Genomic DNA, 24,117 nt, shown 5'->3' on the forward strand with positions numbered 1-24,117 from the left:
GCTGCCAAAGGAGGATCGACCAGTTATTAAATCCAAGGGTTCACTTACTTTTTTCCACAGCACTGTGAATGTTTAATGGGATGTTTAATAAAGACATGAAAGATTTTAATTGTTTGTGTGTTGTTAGCTTAAGCACATTGTGTTTTGTTTATACTTATGACTTTAAGATGAGATCAAATTTTATGACCAATTAATGCAACAAAAAAAAAAACAAACAAAAAAACAGCTAATTCCAAAGAGTTCACACACTCTTTCTTTCCACTGTATATATCTAAATGCATAACTTGTGATCAAATTTAGAATTGCTATTATTGTCAAAATGTTTTCAAGGCATGTTATATTTTTATTTTTCACCAGATGGCAGCAATCTGCCCCCAATACATGACACATTCTCATAGTTTTTTTCATGTTTCAACCAGGTTTTTACTGTCCTGAAGTTACATAAATGTGCTAATTTGCATATGGAAATGAACGGTGAAACTGAGAAATCTACTGTACAGCAAAGTTAGCAGCCCTACTTGATCCGAATAGAATAGAATAGAATAGAATAGAATAGAATAAAAACTTCTACAAAGCATCTAGTTTTGTAAATAAATGTACTGTATATGTAAGAACATTACGTTTGTCTATCAAATTAATTACAAGCATTTATACATAGTCTCTCGATCTAAAGGTTTTTACGACCACAAGTAACATAAATTTAGTCAAGTTTGTTTAAATGTTTGATTGGTAGCGTACTATTCACCAAACAAAGGCTATTGACAGTACAGACACATTATCTTACATTGATGTAAATGACAACCGTTTAGAGTATGTTACATTTAGTGTCTTGATAGAAATCGTTTGACTTATGATTTATTACTGATTAACTGCTGTCTGTGAGAATTAATTGTTTACACAGTATACCATATACTTCCATGCAGCAGCGTACATTTCAGAGTATTGGTTAAACACCTGAATCACAGGTATAATCACTGTAATCTCAGTCCGCTGAGGCTGTGTGGTCCCATAAATTGACCTTGTTGTTTTATCAGTAAGTCCTCTCTGCTTTCATTCTCTGCACACCTGAAAGGGGAACTCCACGAGTCAGTCAGTTGATATTTAAAACTTGTGTCATGACAACATGAAATGAAATAACTGTTGTTTTATGAGTTCAAAACAACACAGTGCATTAAAATGAACATAATGCATTTTAGAAACTAAAACAATTCCACATTTTACAATTAAAATAATGGGACATAATTTTCATGGTTTGCATCCTGCTTGTGGAATATATAACTCAATATTTTATATATTTTTTCTAACATCTCTTTTTTTGCCAACAAACACACCAATTTAAATGTCACACCTGAAGAACGGTTTTGTAAATACTGCACAAGAAAAATTCGCAAGAAGCACTCACCTCCCAAAAACGAATACAGGTGCACAACTAGCAAAGTGTATCTCACAAAACACAGCAAAGTCGCTATACTGTTGCTCTCAAACAAACTTTTATTCTGACCAAACACATGACGTTTCAAGACTCCTATAGACTAAATACTTCACAGTCGCATCATGGTGACATAATCTGGTTAGAACAAATGTCAGAAACAGTGATGAATTAGTGGCATTTTTAGATATGCATTAATGTTGTCAGTTTTGCTGTGATTTTATGATCAGACGTTGTTCAGGCCTCTCAATGCATTTTTACAGGACCAATAAACTAAAGTGTTGTTGAAAGCTTCTGACCAGAAATGCAAATGTTTCCCAACACAAAGGAGGATTTTTAGATAAACTAGTGGTTAGAACTCTCTCATTTTCTCTCTCTCTCTCTCTCTCTCTCTCTCTCTTTCCATGGATGGAGATATGGAGATTACAGAATAGTGGGATTATGAGAATCCTACCTGGTCTACATTTCCAAAAAGAGAAGTAGAGTATCATGCTAAAATGACTGCCCCACGTTATGTTGACGTAGCACATTTAAATGGAGCCATGTATATAACAAGTCGCTTGCTTGGTTGGACAGTAAAACAGTAGCTGTTCTTCAGTTTATCTGTTTACTTATAATCACTTAGACATAAAGGACATTTACATTTGGAACACAGCTGAACTTCATATAGGTGCAGTGTTAGGCTTTCCAAGGCCAAAATGGTGAGTTGACAGAGCACGTCTTTGACTCAAGCGTCTGCAAATTTAATTAGAAATTGTTCATTTTATCATGTATTTATTGATTTGCTTCTTATATAATTTTGACATTAATAAGATTTAAAATAAGACTTACACATATTATACATATAATTGTCAAGACTATAAAATATAATATTTCTGCATAATATATATTACATAATATATTAAATATATAATATAATTATATTTACAACTGTATAAATTTTTATTTATTAATGATAATTATTTTACTATATATATATATATATATATATATATATATATATATATATTTACAAGTTATATAAGGTTTTTTCTCTCTCTCGTTTTCTTGCAGGGATCTCTTGAAAACGACATCAATCAAGATTTTCAGGATGCCATTGATGTAATTCAGCGTCACTCTGAGATACTATACTATGACACAGGTATATATCAGAAAAATAGATTAGATTAGATTAGATTAGATGTCCTCTTTATTTTTTATTTTATTATAAAAAATATACATATATTTTTTGCACATTCCCTTGCACATTTCTTTGCACATAATTTCTACCTCTTGATGCCACTTGCACTGTTATGGTCACCTGCCATATATATATATGTTTACATATGTATACTTCATTCTGTAAAATGCACCTTCAATGTTTATACTTCTTCATTTGCACCTTGTACTGTATTCATAGACATTTGCATTGAGCTGGTCTCTGCTTCTCTACCTCACAACTTTGCACTCCATAAAAATCTTTATTGTATATACTCATATATATTATATATATATATATACATATTGCTGTTTGCACTTCTGGTTAGATGCTAACTGTATTTCATTGGCTCTGTAGCTGTACTCTGCACAATGACAATAAAGTTGAATCTAATCTAAATCTATCTAATCTAATCTATTGTGTATTGTCTTTTGTTTGGCTCTTTCAGAAAATAAATACTATGAGAATTTGGAAAGTCAACAGCTGTCGGTGAGACACGCCATCTCATGCTATCAGTTCACACCGCATTTTGAGCCTCCAGGACCCACGTATGACTGGAATGAGTCCACGGTACGTTTACAACACACTTCATGATTTTCACTCTCACTGTCAACAGTTATCCTCAAATTCTGTGATTAAACATTCCTCTGTGTCTATAGTCATGGTCTCACATTGTGCCGGATGTATCTCCATTGGCTTCTACTGTGCCAGCATTTTATTCAAATTTACCACAGCGCAATGGAAAAGGTAAGACACTGACAATCAGTCATATCATGAGTGGAATTTGGAGTCAAGATCATACAAATTGGTTGTGTGTACTCATACGCCATGCAAAATTCTGATATAACAGAATATAACAGTGACACTCCATTTAAGGTACACATTTTATTTATGTGTGTTCCCTGGGAATTGAACCCATGACCTTGGCATTGTTAACCCATGCTCTTCCAGTTGAGCAACAGAAAGTACAGGAAAAGTTAAACTGTGTCCTTATTACCTTAAAAGAATAGTTCACCCAAAAATTGAAATTCTCTCATCATTTACTCACCTTCATGCCATCCCAGATGTGTATGACTTTCTTTCTTCTGCTGAACACAAACAAAGATTTTTTAAAGAATATTTCAGCTCTGTAGGGTCATACAATGCAAGTGAATGGTGACCAAAAATTTTAAAGCTCCAAAAACCATATAAAGGCAGTGTAAAGGTAATCCATAAGACTCCAGTGGTTAAATCTATATCTTCAGAAGTGAAACAGGTCAATATTTTAGTCCTTTTTACCATCAATTCTCCTCCCTGCCAATAGGTGGCGATATGCGCAAAGAATGCAAATTGCCAAAAACAAAAGTAAAATATGAAAGTGAAAGTGGAGATTTCTAGTAAAAAAGGGGCTGTTTATCTCCCACACTAATTATGTCACTTCTGAAGATATAGATTTAAACACTGGAGTCGTATGGATTACTTTTATGCTGCATTTATGTGATTTTTGGACCTTCAAAGTTTTGGTCACCATTCACTTGCATTGTGAGGACCTACAGAGCTGAAATATTCTTCTAAAAATCTTTGTTTGTGTTCAGCAGAAGAAAGTCATACACATCTGGGATGACATGAGGGTGAGTAAATAGTGAGAGAAGTTTAATTTTGGGGTGAACTATCCCTTTAAATTATTAAGGACACAGTTTCACTTCGTACAGAGAGGGCTGCTTGAAGATATTTGTACATTTGTAATTGTTTGATTGTTGTCACTGTTTGATTTATATCTCAAATTCCATATAGCAACAATTTAACTGCATTGTCTTAATTGCAAATTTACAGGAGTGATGCTCTCATATTAATCCTAAAACCTACAGCTGTTCATTGTTTCAGGCAAATTCATTGATCTTTACTGTTTGTACTGTAAATGTAATGTTACATTAATTGGTTACATTTACTGGTAAGATATTTGATAAGTGCTTAATGCAGATGTATTGCACATTTCTCTTCCTCATCAGGTCGTAAGAAGTTACGTTTATATGAGTATCTGCACGAGGCTCTCCACGATGACAACATGGGTGACTCCATCCAGTGGACGGACCAAGGGAGCGGCATCTTTCACTTCATCTCAAAAAATAAAGAGAAACTGGCCGAGTGCTGGGGTCAACGCAAGGGCAACCGCAAGACCATGACCTACCAGAAAATGGCACGCGCCCTCCGCAACTACAGCCGCACGGGCGAGATTGTGAAAGTGCGTCGCAAACTGACGTATCAGTTTAATCCAGCAATACTGCAGAGACTGAGCACACTGCCAGGCTACAGCTCCGGCCCTTCGTCCAGAGAGATGGCCCTTCATCAGCAAAGCTCTGCTGAGCATGTGTACTATAGCTCTGCTGTACCTGACTGTCATTACTGGTATGGGCAGTACCCATACCAGGGCGAGTATGACCTCGCCACTGTACTGACGATGCATGAAGATCCAAAAACGTCTCCGTGATCTCCAAAAGAAATCATGAGGACATTCTTTTCATTCCATGAATTATGAATATTATATGTCTTTTGCACTGTTGGTGATGCTTTCAAATAAACTTTTAAATGGATATGAAGTAAATAAATAAAGCCATTTTATTGGTGTGCATGTAAATTTGGGCTCTTTATGTATTTGGACACTTATGGACTCTTAAAAAAGTATTAATTTCATTGTATTGAATAACAACAAACAATGCTAGATCTTTTCTCAGAACTACACATTTGTGTGTGTGTGTGTGTGTGTGTGTGTGGCCATTTTGCTATTACTTTTAAAGGTGCATTCAGTAACTTTTGTCTTTGTGTCATGTTGGACTTACAGCGACACCTAGCAGCTTGGATGCAGCACCATTTAAAATCAATAGTTTTTAGTTACAAATGCCATTGTAGAAATTCAGTATTCACAGTCAGCCATGATTACTTTAATCAGTGAGTGAAAGTGTCAGATATAACAGGACGGTTACTGAGATTAAGCGAGTAGTATTCGACTGGTCATGCGACTCTAACTTGGCAGCCCCATGTATATATTATGGTAATAATATAAAAATAATAAGAAGAAATTAAAATAAAACCATATGTTTAGGCTTCATTACAAATTTTGACATTGTGACATTATTTTCATGACAGTTATGCTCATTTAACCCCCAATTCTCATTATCGCAATATTTACCATAATTTTAAATTGTAAAGTATTTATACATCACAATACTGGTACTGCCTTTCATTTTTGCTGACTTAAAAATTATAATAATTGTACAACAGCAGCTTTTTTGTGTGTTTTCAGTATAAAAAAAAATTAAAATAAAAAAAAAGACTGTTAGGGTTATGAGAATCATGTAAAACATCTGCACGCATTGCAGTAATGAGGATTGGGGGGTAAAATGTCCTTAAAATAGTGCCACAATGCAAATATCTTAATGGTCCTAAATAAAGGCTTTATTTTCTTTATACAACAATATACAGATCATTCATACATTTTTAAGTGTGGCTTAAAAGTCCAAATACTCTTTGGGGCAACTGTATGCATATCTACTTTCTCATTCTTTCTATGTATTTACCTTTGCTTCTCACAACTTGTTTATGTAAGCGACTGAGCAGATCATTGGTTTTATCGCTCAAATAAATCTTACAGTACTGATAATCCCAATTCATTTGTTTGTAACATTTGTTTCGCCAGTAACCATTGTCTAAATGCTGCCCTGATTTCTTTGCAAATGCAATGAGCCAAGCTCTTATCTAATTTACAGAGAGACAATTACTTTGTGTGTCGCATTACAAACCGATCTCAAATCACCTTCCTCTTTGTAAGTTAACAAACAAACACTAATGTAGCGCTGCTGCATAATTTTCATACTGGACAATAAACACTGGTCTCATGCAATTATGTGCTTTCAGATGTTATAGCTGAAGTTTTAAACACTGCATTTAACTCATTTATGTTGCTTTTCACATTGTGTCTCTCAACCTCCAAGTTCTTTATCATGAGAGCACAAATTATTGTGTGTAGTGTTCTGTGGAGCCTGTGTTTCATTGTTAGGTGCCTGTGGTTGTTATCTCTGAGACTGAAGGGGATGTGGTTACCGGTTCCAAAAAGGTGGACGCTAGAGATGTATGTTCGAAGGAGATCAGCAAGTGTGTTATGTGTGTTTGGTCCCACAGAAACTGTGGTTTCGGGTCAAAAAATGGCTACTGATTTATGTACAGTCATAGATCATAGTGAAAAGGCCTGTTCACTCCCCTGTCCCTTGTTATTAAAGAGAAGTCAGCTCCATTGCAAAGAGAGACTCTGTTTTTATGGGAAAGTGCACTAATTGTAACAAAAGGTCTAATCTATTTTATTGGTCAAATCTACAGTTTATAAGTTTGGATATTTTGGTTATTCATTAATACAAGGGTACTTGAAACAGAAAAACCTACAACAAGGACCACAGAGCATACTAACATGGTAAGAACTGATCAATTTTAAAGTTTTGTTATAACATTTTTCTTTTACAGTGACCCAAAAAGTATTTGGACACTAAAGTCAGACTGATTTTTTTTTTTTTTTTTATGTCATTGCATTGCTCAAATGTGCTAGAACAAAAATGACTTTACATTTTATTAACCATTTTTGCAATTACATAAAAGCTGGTGTCAAGGTGATTTTAGTGGATGTATGAAGTTAGTTCCCCTCGTGTTCACACAAGAATCCTACCAGAGTAACCCCAGGTGTTGTTTATGACATTAACCATAGACAGGTTTCATTATGTTTGACAACCAAACTGTCAAAACTGTGTTTGTTTTAATTTTGAACAGTATGGCTATTGTCTTATCAACTTATTTTTGTAAAACAAACGTTTTAATACTTAATATAATACCTTAACCTCTTAGACCCGAGCATAACTACTGTGTGCATTTTCCATTTCCCTTTTTGATATGTAACTAGCAGCGCCTAATAAACATGAAAAAAAAAAAAAAGTTTCTAGAACAAATAGCTTTCCTAAAAATATATGGCAACATATGTGGACAGCGGGATTAAGTTGTGAAATTTTAAATATTACCAAGCTATAGAAAGTCAGATTTATTTTATTTTTTTATTATTGTTTATTATGTTTCCAGGAGTGTAGGTTATTCATGTTTTTGAGACATTACATCAGGAATTAGCATTAATAATTCTGATTCAAAGTAATGGCCAACATGATCCATTCACTGACACTCATGTTAAAATAAAATTATACATTATAAATTCTGAATCTATGTACTGATTATCATTGTTCCATGTCTGCCAAACATGTTGAGTTATCCAAACATCATCTGCAGACTGAAACTGAACTTTTGGTCTGATTTTAGGAGTGAATGCACTTCGCTGCACAGGAAAGCTATAGGATGCTCCCTTGCTCCCTATTTAGTGAATGACTTACCTCCAGTGTGCTGTCTGTCTGCACTGGTCTCAGAACAGTTCAAAATGCCCTTTATTTTCATCCTAACTCCATATAAATCCTCTGAAAGTAACGTTTTTCAGCTTTTGGATGAACCCATTGATTCTCAATGTGATAATGCACATACAGGATTTCTAAGGAAAAAAGGTGCTAAAGTACACATTAGTGTACATAATGTTTAGTAGTGTGGCTTTTCGCGATAAAACGCTCAAATTTTAAAAATGGCATATTGGATGAGACTAGAGACTCTAATCTTTTAATTTCAATGTAAAAACTTAATTAGGTTTCTTACCAGATGTAGTTTTGTTGGTGTTTCTTCCAAAGACAAACCCTGTTGTGATCGGCGCCATGTTGTTTTGTCATATGACTCTGTAATTCAAATGTTTAACTCTTTACTGACATCTCAGAGTCTTCTGAACTGAGATCAGTTGGTTAAATGAATTTCAATTATTCGATTGCGTATAGTGAAGCCAAAATACAACATCCACACAAGTGAATGCGGGGTCACACTAGGTTAATATAATAGCTTCTGGGGCCACTGTATGTCTTTAAGATAAAGACAAATATACATTTTTACCAGAACAGTTCACAGGAATATCAGACCGATTTGGAGGTGATTCTGGAATTTCTCGAGGAGCACTACAGACAGGAATCTATAAGGAAATCCCTATGGGAAAACAGTAAGAAGAAGCTTAAGTCACATAGAAGATAGAATCATCATCTATTGACTGACACTAACTGTTTGTTTGTAATGCAATGGCAGCAAAGGATCTCTGTGCCATATCAACTAGTGAAGTTGTGGACACTTCTGGAGAACAATTCAGCAATGCGTTAGAAAGAAGAGACTCTCAGCTGCAGCTTTCTGCACCTGTAGCTCAGCAGGTGAACCTTTCAGCCAACACTTTATACACCTTTGTGCCATTCTTGCAGCTGATATCTATTTTAAAACCCCTATACTCTGTTTAACAGGTCACAGGGTCTCCAGTCAAAGCAAATGTATATGATTCATATACGGACTGTGGGGCAAACTGCAGTGTTACTGAAGTACACAATCAGTCATTAGTCCTTCACAGTGCTTCGATTGGGCAAGATTTAAATGCCCTAAACGGACCAGATAGACCTTTAACTCAACATTCAGCACCTGAAAGAAGTGCTAAATCATGTGCCAGCATTACACCTGCAGAGAAAGGTCAGTTCTGCTTTTGTGGTTTATTTAGATGCTATCTCTAAGGATAGAATTAACCTAGGGGAACTGGAGCTCAGGAGTGGTCCGTCCTGCCCAACTGTCGAATAGAATCTCAGTTCTCCCTCATTTTCTCTGGTCTTGTGTACACCATTGATGTTCTGGAGATGCTTATCTTAATTATGCCTATCCTATTAAAGGCTCAATTGTGTGTTGTTCTATGGGAAATAGGCCTCTGCCCATCCCATGCACAACATGCACCCACACGTGCACACACTTTGATTTCACTATATCTCATATTTCATAGATAGATTATCTGGTAACACCTTACAATAAGGTTCTATATGTTAATATTAGTTAATACATATCATGAACTATCAACAAATACTATTACAGCATTTATTAATGGCAATTATTGGTTAATGCTCATTTATAAATATTCTATTGCTTATTTTTAGTTCATGTTGGTTCAAAATGCAATAACAAATGTTAACGTATACAACTTTTAATGTTACAAATGTATTAGTGTATGTAGAAATGTAAATTAAACAAGAAACCTCAAGACTTGGAGGGGGTGCTATGTCGCGAAAAAAGTTTACGTTAAAATGTTCAAGTTCCCGAATACATAAGTCAAGCAAATGTGGTATCATTTGAAAGCTTAGAATCTGAACTTTTCATAGATAACCATCACTTCTGCATTTATGTTACATAAAATAACAAAATAAGGCCTGAAAATATATGCGTCACAAATCAGCGCCACCTAAAGGTCATGTGGTAGAAATATTACTATGAATATAAAAGTCTTTCAAATAGCACTTAAACAGACAAATCATATATCAAATCAAAGCTCACATTCTCAGGAATAAGAAATCACTGTAGATTTTCAAAAGAATCACAAAGTGAAATGTGATTTCTGTAAGACATCAAATACAAACTTCTCTTTTATGCGCTGATCACTGCTGCTATAAGCCCCATATAGCTAAAAACTTTAAACTGTCTTTTATCTTAGGCAGTTTTCTTAAAAAATATATGAATTTTTTTTACTTTGTGAGCTTGCTTGTGTCAGTAATCCAGTGTTAAATCTTAGATGTCTAGAACAAAACATGTGGTCCAGCAAGATAATGTAAATAACATCATTGCAAATGGGAGGATCTCAGCTTTCTAATGACACCTAAATTGAGCTGCTAGTCCACTCAGAGGCCGAGATATTCTATGAAACAACGCGGGTGTTGCATGAACTACAAATTAGACTGAATGTCTATGGCTGAGCACATCTGTGAGGGCTAAAATGTGTTAGAGCACCACCTACATTTCAGATCGGCATTTTGTGATGGAAGGTGATAGAGGAAAAAATACTTTTTTCCAGTACTTGGTGCTGTCTAATGGAATAAATTAAGACTTTTTGGAGGGAGATGAAGTGAATAAAAACAGAATTACATGCTTACAAATTTAGAACAACAACTAAATAAAAAAAACTACATTTATAAAACAAATTTCTGTTCGTCATTAGATTGTAAACATATACAGTATTGCTTATGAATAATTGAAGTCTTTATTTATTTGGGGGTTTCTGAAAAAATGAGACCAGTATTTGGCAATTTATCCACAGTATGTGTAAATGGTGAGCTTTTAAATTTGAGTGTGAAAAATTGCAGGCAGCAGCCCAAAAATGCTCCAGAGTTGAAGAGGTTAATAAATGTTGAAAAAGTATTGTTTCTTGTTAGTTCCTGTTAAAGGTATATTCCAGGTTCAATACAAGCTAAGCTCAATTGATAGCATTTATGGCATAATGTTGATTACCACAAAAAATGTATTTCAACTTGTCCCTCGTTCTTAAAAAAATAATAATAATAATAATAAAATTTAAAAAAATCACAGTTACAGGTAAGAAATTATTTTTGGTGGTAATCATCATTATGCCACATATGCTGTCAATTGAGCTTTACTTTTATTGAACCTGGAATATTCCTTTAACAGGAACTAACAAGGAACAATACTTAAATGTTGTCGACTGAGCTTAATATCTACTGAACCTGGAACAATCTTTTAACTACTGCATTACCAAATGTTAATGTGTACAACCTTATTGTAAAGTGTTACTGATCCTCTTCTGTACAGAGATGACAATTTATGAGCTTTTCACTCTGTTTCACTACATTTGTGAAGACATTTTAAAAACTTTTGGCCCTCACAAGCATAGCCAAACCTGTAAAACACACACACACACACACACACACACACACACAAATAATGTTCAACCACAATTGTCTTCATGATTACAGGGAAAAAGCTGCGTCTATTCCACTTCCTGTTTGAAGTGCTAGAGGACCCAGGTATGTCTCACTGTGTGTCCTGGGTGCCAGCTTCGGCTGGTGTCTTCCGCTTTTCTGCCAGGCACAAGGAGAGAGTGGCAGAGTTATGGGGGCAGAGGAAGGGCAACCGAATGCCTATGACCTACCAGAAAATGTCCCGTGCCCTAAGAAATTACGCCCACTCAGGAGAGATCATTAAAGTGAAAAAGAAACTGACTTACCAGTTCAGTGTTGCTACTCTGTCAACTTTACGAAGTCAGCGTGGAATAAAGAATGCACAATGTGGATCTAAATGACAGCTGAATGACTGCTATTACCGGGACTTTGCATGGCTCTGTTTGTCTCCATTGTGTTACCGTCATAATTTGTTATTCTTATGGCATCTTAATAGGCTTGAAACAGGAGAAGGCTAAAACTACTTTTCATTTAGTTCCTGCTTTACCAGTCAATTGTCTTTTGTAACAAACTAATAAGCTATGAAGTTTTATTTTATATAGCAGACTCTTAAATACATGTTTTATGTACATTATGCAGTCTTTTGCATGTTAGGTATCTTAAACCATTAAAAGAAATGTCTTGAAATTAAACATATGTCTTGATGTTAAAGAATACACAAATATGTATTTTTTTTTTCATAACCTGTCAAGCTTTTTTATTATAATTTTCTCATGATTTTATTTACTTACCAGGCTAAGTCAAGAGAAAGTAGGCATTTTTTCATAAAAGTTCTAATAAAAAATTAAGGTAGAACAACAACAAATAAAAACACATCTCCTATACTGCTCATTTGTCCCCACTGGGTGGCAATGCTGCTACACTGTTTTGTTTCTATGGTGGATTATCATTTGTTTCTATAGTGTACCACAGACACAGATTTTACTGTTGTTGTTGTTTGTTTTTTTTTTCTTTTAGGAAGCTGTTACTAGAAAAGAATATATGTTTTGTTGAGAAACATATATTTTTAATTTCCCTATATTTTATTGAACAGGAAAATAGTCACTGTGGAGACATGTCTGTTTAAACAGCAACTTAAAGGGATAGTTCACCCAAAAATGAAAATTCTCTCATCATTTACTCACCCTCATGATAGGTGTGGGTGAGAAACAGATCAATATTTAACCATGGATCCTGGTGATGTTTTGACATGCCCTGACATTTGTGCTTATTTCAGTTACTTGCGCCATATTAATTGCTAAAGTCTCCTTACACTGTATTCAGCACAAATTGTGCTACAATAATATGTGAGCAACGTGTATGTACTCGTTTGCATTTTTGAGAAAATCAACTTGAAACTTGGTTAGTAAAAAGTAAATAAATAAATAATAACAAAAAATAATAACAAAAATAAATACATTTAAGGACACTGAAATAGGGCCATAAAACACATACTAAACATTTTTTTCACAAGACCTTTGAGTGCTGAATTTTTTAGACCAGAGCCTTTGCTACAACATATTGTAAAAACCATTCTGTCCATTCATTCACATTAAACAATAAATTGATTTAATTTTGGAAGTCACCTTTTGTTTTAGAAAGGGAGTGTCAGTGATCATAAATGTTGATGTATTTCACACCACAGGGTGATAATGGCCCACTCCCTAATAGGGCTATCAATGAGGAATGCCACTGTGAGAAGACTGGAGAAAGAATGTTTTATTATTATTATTATTATTATTGACAACATTGTTCACAATATAATTTATATAAATATTACTAACAATATCATTTTTTTATGAAATTGTGAAAATATTAGGGAAATAGTTATATGACATAAGTTGTCAAATATTACAAATATGTTTGAGACAGCAAGATGCATTTAGAGTAACAAATGAAGGTAATGCTTGTTCAAAATAAAACATTTGAAAAGGGTGCACCATTTCTTGTTAATTTCAATCATATTTGACATTTCATTACCTCTTAAGTATTCTATAAACAAATAAACCCCCCTTGTGATAATATATATTGGAATAATATATAGTATGGAATAAAAAATGATACTATTTGATGTTTTGGGAGAAAATAAAATCAAAGGAGCATTTTACCCTGCAGAGCCTTTTGCCCCGTTGTACCATATTATCACACACTACGTAAACAATGAATAGATGAAAAAATGACTTACTCATCAGAAAGTATATTCTCAAGCTGGATCAAGTTGATATTTAAAATGCAAGCATTTTTCATCAGAGTCACAGTCTTCTTCTGGGGAAAATTTGAATTCTTCCTCACTGTTCAGGATCATCTGGAGAGCTTCCTCACGTGACTAGCTTGCCATCTTCCAAAAGCGATGAAAAATCAGTGAATCTGATGAAGCTTGATACCTTCTTTGCAGCACTGATGGGGGCGTTTGCCATATTCGTGAGGATCATTCCAGATTCCCAGAGCATTACCGTATGAATAGTGCGCTCAGCTTATGAGTGTTCCTAAGAGCTGCGCTAATGAAATGAGACCTAAAAACTGTACTTCACGTTAGTTTCCTATGCATTACATAATCTGAGAATAATTGTTTTGTTCGCACCGGCTCCTCTGCCGTCTCCAGTCCTTTTTAATTTTAAATTCTCCTCCCTGCCCACTAGATGGCGATATGAAGATGAAGAATGTGAATCGCCAAAAACAAAAGAAGAAGAATGTAAAAGTGAAAGAGGAGATTAATAGAAAATTTACTTAAATATTGATCTATTTCTAACCCACACCTATCATATCACTTCTGAAGACATGGATTTAACCACTGGAGTGGTTTGGATTGCTTTTATGATGCTTTTATGTCCTTTTAGAGCGTCAACATTTTTCTATCCATTCACTTGCATTGTATGGACCTACATAGCTTGAGATATTCTTCTAAAAATCTTTGTTTGTGTTCAGCAGAAGAAAGAAAGTCATACACATCTAGTATGGCATGAAGGTGAGTAAATGATGAGAGAACTTTCATTTTTGGGTGAAGTATTCCTTTTAAATAACAACAAAAGAGGTGGCTTTTCCCTCCCTATATCCCTCAATGTCATTCAAAGGGATGAGGAAACTATTTATGCAGCTTTTATTCATATTTTCCATAAAGGATCACTACATCTAAAGTTTGTGGTTTACAGAACATGCTGAAGCTTAATGAGATGCTGAAATTGTAAAGTAGATCTCTTCTCTGCATAGTTTCCTCCTATACAGTGGCCTCAAATACCATTCAGAGACTTAAGGCACTTAAAAATGCGTGAACGTCATTGCATTAGATAAAGTATTTAAACTAAGTGCCATGTATTTTAAAGCAAGACTGCACAAGCAAAACGTTTCACAAAAAAATATATTTTTGTTAAATACACAAGCGTGGCTTAAGCGTCCAAATACTTTTTTGGGCCACTTTCACAGGTGCCACAGTGCCTCTCTCATCTGTCACAGAGCTTTCATGGTGACCGTAAAAGCTAAATCCCCATGGGCGACATGAGCCCTTTTCCCTGCAGTCTCGTACAAAATGGTTTTTGGAGTACTTTGTGGCAGGCCCACATGATACTTCCTCAACACCCTGTTGTATACACAGAGTTATAAAGGGATCTCCTCAATAGACAGTCTGCTACCAATAAAGGCCAAAAATCATACTTAAAATCCACTCAGTCAAGCAACACTGCAAATAGGGCTACAGTGCACTGGTTTGTCATGGCATTCATAACCTCCTTACATAATACACAGACCATTTTGAGTGCAAGTTCAAATTAATTTTGTTAATGGAGCACATGTACCGCATTTACATGGCAGCTACTTATAGAATGACTTTTGACTAATTCGCTTCTAAGTCATTCAAGAACAGTCTGAAATTACTAAAGAAATCTTGTGGCTTAAAATGTAATATGTAACTTAGCCAGAAGACTAATCTAACTTTACTTGGTGCTATTCATGGGGCCGTCTTCATTTTGTTCCCTCAAATTTTGCCGTAATTATGTGTATAGTTCAACAAGGAATTCACAGTCAACATTAAAGTGATAGTTCACCCAAAACAGAAAATGCTTTCATCATTTACTCTCTCTCATGTTGTTCCAAGCCTGTATGACTTTGTTTCTTCCGTGGAACACATGTGGAACACATGAGGAAAGTCTAGAAGCATTGCAATGCCTAAATGTCATTTTATAAATCTTTGACAGGCAGCTTAAACCATCAAAGCTCGAGGTCCTCGGTGTGAATTGCTGCCATGTCTACGAGAAGCAAATTCTGATTTACAGAGAGAATTAAAGTGTTAACAGGTTAATTAGCATCTTGACAATGACTACAATTCCAAGCTTCCACCATCCTTCCATGCTGGCTATGTCAAATGTCAGAGATCAGGGTGGCTTTCTAATAATAGACTATAAAAGCATTGCTCAGGCATCTAACAGAATTTATAGTCCTGGTGGTTTAGATCACCACATTTGGCCCTCATCCACATTAGATCACACTGGTCTCTGACACTTGGCTGAATGGTGAAGTGAATCTTTCCTATTTTTCTCACCATGCCCTAAATATCACGTCACGGACCTTCTAGTGAAAGGGTGGGGTTTAGAGAATGGGAGGCCCTGGATGACAGCAAGACCCAGCAATGGGTGATTTACTGCCTTAAAACGCCTATGCCTACATTGAATGACCTTGACATGGGACTAAGGTTCACTGGAAGACAATGCTGTCACTAATTGACATGTCATGTCAACTACTCTTTAGCTGGGTGGCCTATTCATTACAAGCACTTCATTAGGAGTGTTAAATGATAACTAGGACTGTGCATGAGTTATTGACTAATCGAGCCCTCATTCTGCACCAGCTAGTTGACTATTAAAAACACTACTTGAATATCGCAAATTGATTTTCCTTTGCGCATTTGCCTGCCATGGGCAACGCTGAATTATCTCTCAATTATACTTATCTCTCACCAAATCTCACAGTTACTATTGTGTCCACTAGGGGGCACTGTGAATGTGTGTTGTCGAGGTGTTGGATGAGAGAAGACATGATGTCTTTGCGTGCTTTCAAGCGAAGCCAAGTGTAGCACTAGCAATACCTTTAATATTTTTATTCTTATTAAATTCTACTCTATTGGTATTCGGTTCTTGTTAGAGTCATGCATACCAACAGACAAGGATCTTTTTTTATGGTGGAAAGAAAATGTGAAAGTGTGTTTAATACCGAATTTCTTGTGAAGAACTAAGCTACCCATGATCCTGCAAAGATCCACCAATCAGTGAATCGCTGCAAACAAAGTGCACCATAAGTACTATGCAGCGACCAGCCACTGCCATGAAGCACTAAGGCCATGTCCACACTAATATGTTTTCATCTGAAAATGCATCTTTTTCTCTACGTTTTGGCCACACTGAGTCTTCACATTCTAGTGTGGACAGGGAAACGGAGGTATCTGAAACGATGATGTATTTGTTGTCATGTGATGCAGTCATGTGATCCATTCAACCCAAAACATTCAAGATGGCAGCACATGTTGTAGTGATGTTTTTGTGCTTGCTATCCACTTTGATAGCATTGTTAAAGATAAATGGCAGTTTGTACAACCTTCACATTGCATTCCTTCAAAGGCAACGGGAAGTTTACTCGGAATTACTGTCCGACGATGGAATATGAGGACAATTGTGTTTCAGACCGTACATGGAACAACAGTTTTTCACTTGTGCAGTAAGGGGATTTAAGCATTTTATACATTTCAGTGTGAGCAAAAAACGTTTAGAAAGTTTCAAAAACCCAGTTTTAAAATGTATCCAGATTAATGTTTGCGTAGCCTAAACTGGTTTCCCTACACTCTTAAACTACTTATATTTTGCAATATACTTTAAATATATTAAATCTATATTTATAATCAACCATTTTAAATAAATTGTTTCATGTTTTTCCATCATTTTTTATTCAATTATGTTATTCGCAGTGCTTCATGGAATTGTAGTTCATTTCCTTACAAAAGACGGTAAGTACACAATCTTATACCTTTGTCTTTTTGTCTAATTTTCAAATACAGTTTGCTTTAAATTAAAGTTTGAGTGATCATTGTGATTCACTTTGGAGCTTTTTGATTAGGTTAATGGTTTAGAACTCTTTTATGAAACAATTTTATGAAATTCCAATGGAAAAATTAAATGGGAAAAGTACTTCCGGAACCCAGATATAAAAAAAAGTGGGTGGGCACTGTTGCGCTGTATTGCTAGTCGTGGGTGGGCACTGTTGCGCTGTATTGCTAGTCGGAAACTGGTGGGATTGGACAAGAGTTTGAGTGCAAAATGAGTCATCAGTATTTTGGTCCATTTTTGGAAGAGAAAGACTATCTATTTAAAATGCATTTCGAATGCTAGAAGGTCATTTTTTCAATGTTTAGACGTATGCTAGCATATAGACAGCCTCAAAGCTAATAGACATAAACTAAAAGCCACAAAGTTCAAATTTTTATTTAATAGGGTCTTTAACCCTTTAAGCTCTAAAAGTGTTTTTAAAGATTTCCTGTTTCAGTGGCATGCCCAGAATTAAAGGCTTATAAATCTAAAAAAAAACAAAAAAACAACAACAACAACGAGGGTCAATTGTTTGGTATCATTTAAAAAAAATATTGATTTTTTTTATTTATATATAGATTATGAATTCTCAGACTCTCAGCCTAAGAAACTGCAGAAAAAACAAAAACAAAAAACATAAACGTTTTTCTTATTTTTCTGATGTGACATTATTTACCTAGGGGCGAACAACTGCTTTTGTTTTGTTCACAATCATGTCACCTGTAACTGAGTGAAATTTTGTGTTGATACACAAAGCAATCAAAAGTTATGGCATAACAAAAATAATTTATCCTAGGGTCCAAAAACCTTTCCAAACAAATAAGACATGATAATTGTACATAAGAACTACTTACACATGCAAATAAATGTACAACAATGACTAAAGGTATGTTCTCTCCAAAACATGCAGGCATGAGTAACAAGATCTCATTCAGATGTCATCTGAGCCATCATTGAGTCTGTGTCATGTACTTGGCTCCTGGTGTCCATATGTAATTAGAGTGAACGATCCCCTCTGACCATATTTGGATGACTTTCACCTCTGGTTGCAGCGATCTGAATCCTAATACCATTGGTTTAGCATTCTATAACACTGGACAATGAAAAAACTACATCATTTCCAATTAAGTCATCTGATCCAGGAAAGCTAACGCGTTTTTAGCAAGATTGCACATTATGTGCTGTGTGCACATTGTGCTTCGTGTGGATTATCTAAATCTGATTACGTTGTGTTTGGGCTCGTTTTAACAGGAATCCCCTCCTCTAAGTAATGGTATGTGATATTTTATGTTCTGTTTATTTTTTGTGAAGTTATAAGCTAAATGCTGCTTATAAGCAACACCTGTTTACATGTAACATGTACAGTATGTCAAAGACATATCCTTAGCTATAACTTGCTATATTTCTTTCTGTGAGTACAACAAATAGGCTGGTGTATTCTACTCTTTGAGATCTTTCCAATGACATATGACACACAGCTTCAGTTTGATGTTTTTACCGATTACAATAATATGAACAGTGCAAAATTATTAATAAATTATAAAAACTGAGCACTTCTGATTTGTCTGCAAATTTCAAAGCACTTGTTCAGTTTTGGTCATAATGCCTTCATGCATTGTAAAGTAAAGCTCCTAAGCTTTAAAACAATACCTATTTTGTGTTGGTCAAGACTGCAGTTATTAATATTTTGATAATTATTTTTTTCTCTGCGGTCCTGCCGAGCTTAAAGGGTTAAACACAGCAATGCATTCTGTGTGAAAGAAACAGCAGTGTTTCCATGAAATATTCAAAGCATTCCACTAAAGGAAACTCCTTCATTCCCATTCCTTCTTTTCTCCTATCCTGTGTTATTCAAAGCCCCTCTCCCTTTCTGACTCCGGCTGGTGAGGAGACTGGGGAGAGCGAGACACATCTAATCCCCAGGACTTTAGGAAAGAAGGGGAGGGAGGGTGTTATAGATCTTTTTGGGCCCCATTATCAAACAGAGAGAGGAGTGGCTAGGATGAGTTCTATATAAACCCTGTTTGTTTATCATCCCCAGATCTGTTACCTTATCTCCTTCACTGTCCTGCATTGCCATCAACTCATCCTCATCTACTGCCACAATCTCTGGTGCAGCTTTCTTCACTTCCAGCTTTCATTTCTCCACCCGAACAACCCCTGGCTTAGGGACACCCCATCACAACCACAAAGTGACCTAGGGCTGGCAGCCCGGACTCACCGCTGAACTCCTCCGACTGGTGCCCGTCCACTGGATAACGGCTCAACATGCCTGAGCCCACAAAGAAAGGTGAGAATCAGATGCTGTCCATCATCACGCTGCGAATCTTGTAGTTTGATGGAAACAGCCATTCAAACAGCAAAATATAGAAAAGGATGGTTTTAGGATAGCAAGAGATTGTTTTCCTTATTTGATCAAATCAAGAAATAAAAAACATTTTTTATTTATGTCACCTCAATATAGAGTTCTAATTTACTAACAAACATGCTCATAAAAAATAAGTGGCACTGTGTGGTTTGCTCCACCTTTTTTGATGCTATCCAAGGTCAGAACTGACTTTATCAGCCAAGGAGATTTGCACTAACAATTCATGTGACTTGGTAGGTTTATCCCAAAATAACACTACACATGCTGCCTACAATGAACATAGCAGAAACACAATGGCTCACACTGCACAAGTTGAGAGAATGTAGAATTTTGTGAAGTTTTGTTCATCACAGAATAGTTATAATTGCATAAGATAAAAAAAAAAAAAAAAATGTACAGCCTATAAGGTATGATAAAATATACACAATAATGTACAGTATAGGTTAATGGGGCAGTAAGCACAATCAACTGTATTTGTATTTATATTATTGATTTTCTACATCCCTACTTTTATGAGCATGACAAAGTGACACAAGCACACAAAACAAGCTCTTAAATAATAGAGAGACTTTGGAATTAACATTGTGTTGGATAATAATGAGGTGATTCAAACAGCTTTATAAAAAGTAACTATTGTCATGACTGTTGCTATGATGGATAGCACATAGTCAATGAGATTAGGAGTACGCTGGCAGCTGAGCTGGACTGGATACTGGGTATAGAATGATGCTGACTTACCCAGCGCTGAGTTACAAGTCACAGAGCCCGGCTTTACTGTGGTGCCAGAGGCATCTCTGATGGATGATGCAATGCTGATAGCCCAGTGGGTAGTGGAGGGTTGGGGTGTCACCTCCCAATGGAGAAATAATTCAGGGGTGATGATATAGAGATCAGCTTCCATCCTAACTGATGGATGGAGAAATATGAGGATGCAGGCAGCATTGTGTCATTGCACTTATGTCAATCATGTGTTATTCTATTATGATTCTAGAACTGATTGATTTCTATTTAGTTCATGGGCTTTGTCAAAAGTGCAAATTCTGTCATCATCTACTCATCCCCTCTCTTCCGTGGAAGACAAAATGAGATGTTTGGCAGAATAACAGCCTCAGTCACCATTCAATTTCAACACATAAAAAAAAGATGCAATGAAAGTGAATAGTGACTTAGAATAACATTCAGTACTGCTTAAGTAAATGATGATAGAATTTTCATTTTTGGGTAAGAGATTTAATCATTCATGACCAGCACCACTGACATTAAATTTTACATTTGGTCTGGCTTTAGCTTTCCTCTGTGCATGACTTGTATTTTAATATCTCCTGAAGGTCTCTGTCAACCTGTAGACAGTGGGGATTATGAAGCAGAATGAGGGGGATTTGGGATATTGATGGTAAGGTAGCTATTTTGATGATAATCATAAATGTGTGAGTGAGGTGACACAATCCATTTCTGTGGATAATTTGCAGACATGCAGAACCGCTGCTGTTTGACAAGCACAGCAAATGTCATCTGCTTGGTAGGGCTGATTTTGGTGGGCTTAAATGGATAGTTCTCCCAAAAATTAAAATTCTCTCATTTTTTACTCACTCTTATGCCATCCCAGATGTGTATGACTTTCTTTCTTCTGCAGAACGCAAAGATTTTGCATTATATGCACCTACAGAGCTAATATAGTCTTCTAAAATTCTTTGATTAGAGAATTTTCATTTTTGGGAGAACTATCCCTTTTATATGAAACATTTCAGGAGGTTTTGAGAAGAAGCATTTCGTGATTGAATCCCAGGGAAACTTGTAGTTGATTCCTGCTGCATTGGTGGACTTAGCTGGTTTAAGCTGGTCTAGCTGGTCCCCTGTCCAGTCCAGCTGGTCTTTGCTGGTTTAGGTGGTCTCTCAGCCTGGCCAAGTTAGTGTTCAGCAGAATTAGGTGGTTAACTAGGTGGTCTCCCACCATGACCAGTTTCAAGCACCCAAAATCCTATAAAACCAGCCTAGAAGACCGGCAAAGACCAGCAAACCATCTTAGGCTGGTTTAAGATCTTTTTTTTCTGGCATGGATAACACCTCTGCCCATGAAAAGCAAACACATCCTGCCTCAACAATTAAAGAGCAATCATTTCTAGATTAATAAACAAAGGCTTCTAATTGGTTATTGTGAAAGACCACAAAACAAAATAATAAGCTGTGTGGTTTGAAATGACGTGTCAACTTTAATATTAGATTATGATGGATTCCTGTAAGAGTTCACTCAGACGCCTGCCATAAATAACCCCAAAAGGACAGAGAGAGATAGAGAGAGTATTAGACTTTGTGACAGTGTTGGTCAGAAAAAATTATTGTTCTCATGAATTTGAGGGAACAGCTGATGGGGGGAGAGGTTGGGGTTGCCGTGGGGCGCAGACTCCAGGCTTTAAAAGGCTGGATGAGGGATGAATAGGGCTGGACCCCCAGGGAACTGGATTCCAGACCCCGGGAATAGTTCAGAATGAGCAGACTTTTAATCCCCATTCGCCTCTCTCTATCTCTGGTCCTCCTATCATTCATCCAGTGAATAAATGTCTCTATCATGCAGAGAATCCTGAGCTCTTGTTTGTTTGAACTTTGATCTCAGTGATAAAATGCAACAAAAATAGCATCCATCAGGAAAACAACAAAGGAATGAAACAAACCAATTGGTATATACACTTACTGAGCACTCATAGGAACACTATGGTCCTTATAAAGTGCCTGACATGGTCTTCTACTGTTGAAGCCCATCCGCCTCAAGGTTTGACATGTTGTGCATTCTGAGATGCTATTCTGCTCACTACAATTTTACAGAGTGATTATCTGAGTTTCCGTAGCCTTTCTGTCAGCTCAAACCAGTCTGGCCATTGTCCGTTGACCTCACTCATCAATAAGGCATTTCTGTCCTCAGAACTGCCGCTCACTGGATGTTTTTTGGTTTTGGCACCATTCTGAGAAAATTCTAGAGACTATTGTGTATGAAAATCCCAGGAGATCAGCAGTTACAAAAATACTTACACCAGCCCGTCTGGCACCAACAATCATGCCACAGTTCAAATCACTGAGATCACATTTTTTTCTCATTTTGATGGTTGATGTGAATATTAACTGAAGCTCCTGACCCATATCTGCATCTGGATTGCATCTGGATTGCACTGCTGCCACACGAATGGCTGATTAAATAATCTCATGAATAAGTAAATGTACAGGTGTATCTAATAAATTACTCAGTGAGTGTATATACCCTGATTAAAAAAGAAAGAAAAAGAAAAAACTAAACCAGGGCTGATCATGGAATTAAGATCTTTTAAGGGATCTTTTATAGGATCTCATTCACTCCTCAAACCAGCAATGTATTACACCAGCCTAAGATGGTTTGCTGGTCTTCGCTGGCTTAATATGGCTTAAGCTGTTCTCCGAGCTGCTGGTCTTCAGTTGGTCTTCCAACCTGCTGAAAAGTTCCCAAAATCCACTAAAACCAACAAACAGACCAGTCTGACCTGGAGCAACCCACAACGCCCCCCCCCATCCCCCCGCCCCATAGGTAGACTGTGAAAGTCAGTCAGTGTGACCTTTACTTATTTCAGGGTCTTTAACTGCCCTATGACAGCTAATTCAGAGAAAAGGATAAAGGTGAAGGGAAACCCATTTCTACAAACTCAGCTTACACTCCTCATACAGGGGTGGTGTAATCACTCTCACTCCTTTCTCGGTCAAAGACAGGGTCATTCTTTCGTGTAGTTTCCTCTCCTGTCTTTTTCTCTGTCAGTTTCTGTGGCAGCAAAGTTAGCAGGGCTTGAATAATCATACTTTATTTTGGGAGAATATTTATAAAAAGATAAAAATGTATTCTCAAATTTCATTCTCAAGGTGTATTGTATCTCCTCACCCCTATTCAAGGCGAAGTGTGCAGTTGCTGAGCTTCTAGCGACACCAAATGGAATTGCTAAAAAAAAAGGACTGCTTTCAAAAAGGCATCACAAACACTCCCACCATCCTCCGTTGGTTTGGCAAACAAATAGTAGCACCCTAAACTCACGCCATTGGTTGAGCCACAATTTTGATAGAGTGTTGACATTTGTTTCAGGAAAATAAACCTACCAGTGGATTTCCCATCAAAATTCATTTGCTTTATCAATGTTTTTGTCTTGTTTTCAAGTAAAAAAAATATCTTGACATCCCTAAAGCAAGATAAATTTGCTAATAAA

The 24,117-nt window shown here is 36.2% G+C and overlaps 3 protein-coding genes across 10 annotated transcripts in view; all 3 read left to right on the top strand.

Moving 5' to 3' along the window:
* The first annotated feature begins 2,006 nt into the window (after window positions 1–2,006).
* On the top strand, window positions 2,007–6,262 carry spic (Spi-C transcription factor (Spi-1/PU.1 related)). The gene is made up of 5 exons (XM_051688339.1): window positions 2,007–2,130; window positions 2,483–2,570; window positions 3,076–3,197; window positions 3,287–3,374; window positions 4,616–6,262. The coding sequence occupies exons 1-5, from the start codon at window positions 2,128–2,130 to the stop codon at window positions 5,092–5,094; spliced, it is 780 nt and encodes a 259-aa protein (XP_051544299.1). The 5' UTR covers window positions 2,007–2,127; the 3' UTR covers window positions 5,095–6,262.
* Window positions 6,263–6,882: 620 nt separating this feature from the next.
* spi2 (Spi-2 proto-oncogene) lies at window positions 6,883–12,537 on the top strand. Its single transcript, XM_051688356.1, has 5 exons — window positions 6,883–7,068; window positions 8,622–8,721; window positions 8,805–8,923; window positions 9,011–9,230; window positions 11,507–12,537. Exons 1-5 carry the CDS (start codon window positions 7,066–7,068, stop codon window positions 11,830–11,832), a joined length of 768 nt encoding a protein of 255 aa, XP_051544316.1. The 5' UTR covers window positions 6,883–7,065; the 3' UTR covers window positions 11,833–12,537.
* Window positions 12,538–19,596: 7,059 nt separating this feature from the next.
* mybpc1 (myosin binding protein C1) overlaps window positions 19,597–24,117 on the top strand; it is a 47,291-nt gene continuing 42,770 nt past the window's right edge. For all 8 annotated transcript variants that reach the window (XM_051688661.1, XM_051688658.1, XM_051688660.1 and 5 more), the window contains exon 1: window positions 19,597–19,825. In XM_051688661.1, coding sequence (XP_051544621.1) covers window positions 19,804–19,825 — 22 coding nt within the window. In that variant the 5' untranslated portion in view covers window positions 19,597–19,803. The remainder of the gene's footprint in view (window positions 19,826–24,117) is intronic.

Source organism: Myxocyprinus asiaticus, chromosome 45 (assembly GCF_019703515.2).
Source record: "Myxocyprinus asiaticus isolate MX2 ecotype Aquarium Trade chromosome 45, UBuf_Myxa_2, whole genome shotgun sequence".
In the NCBI taxonomy this organism is placed as follows: Eukaryota; Metazoa; Chordata; class Actinopteri; order Cypriniformes; family Catostomidae; genus Myxocyprinus; species Myxocyprinus asiaticus.

Excerpts from the sequence above, each read along its gene's own strand:
- spic (XM_051688339.1), top strand. Across the intron at positions 2,571-3,075 it reads GATACTATACTATGACACAG|AAAATAAATACTATGAGAAT; the intron begins GTATATATCAGA and ends TGGCTCTTTCAG. Across the intron at positions 3,375-4,615 it reads ACCACAGCGCAATGGAAAAG|GTCGTAAGAAGTTACGTTTA; the intron begins GTAAGACACTGA and ends CTTCCTCATCAG.
- spi2 (XM_051688356.1), top strand. Across the intron at positions 8,722-8,804 it reads GAAATCCCTATGGGAAAACA|CAAAGGATCTCTGTGCCATA; the intron begins GTAAGAAGAAGC and ends ATGCAATGGCAG. Across the intron at positions 8,924-9,010 it reads CTGCACCTGTAGCTCAGCAG|GTCACAGGGTCTCCAGTCAA; the intron begins GTGAACCTTTCA and ends TCTGTTTAACAG.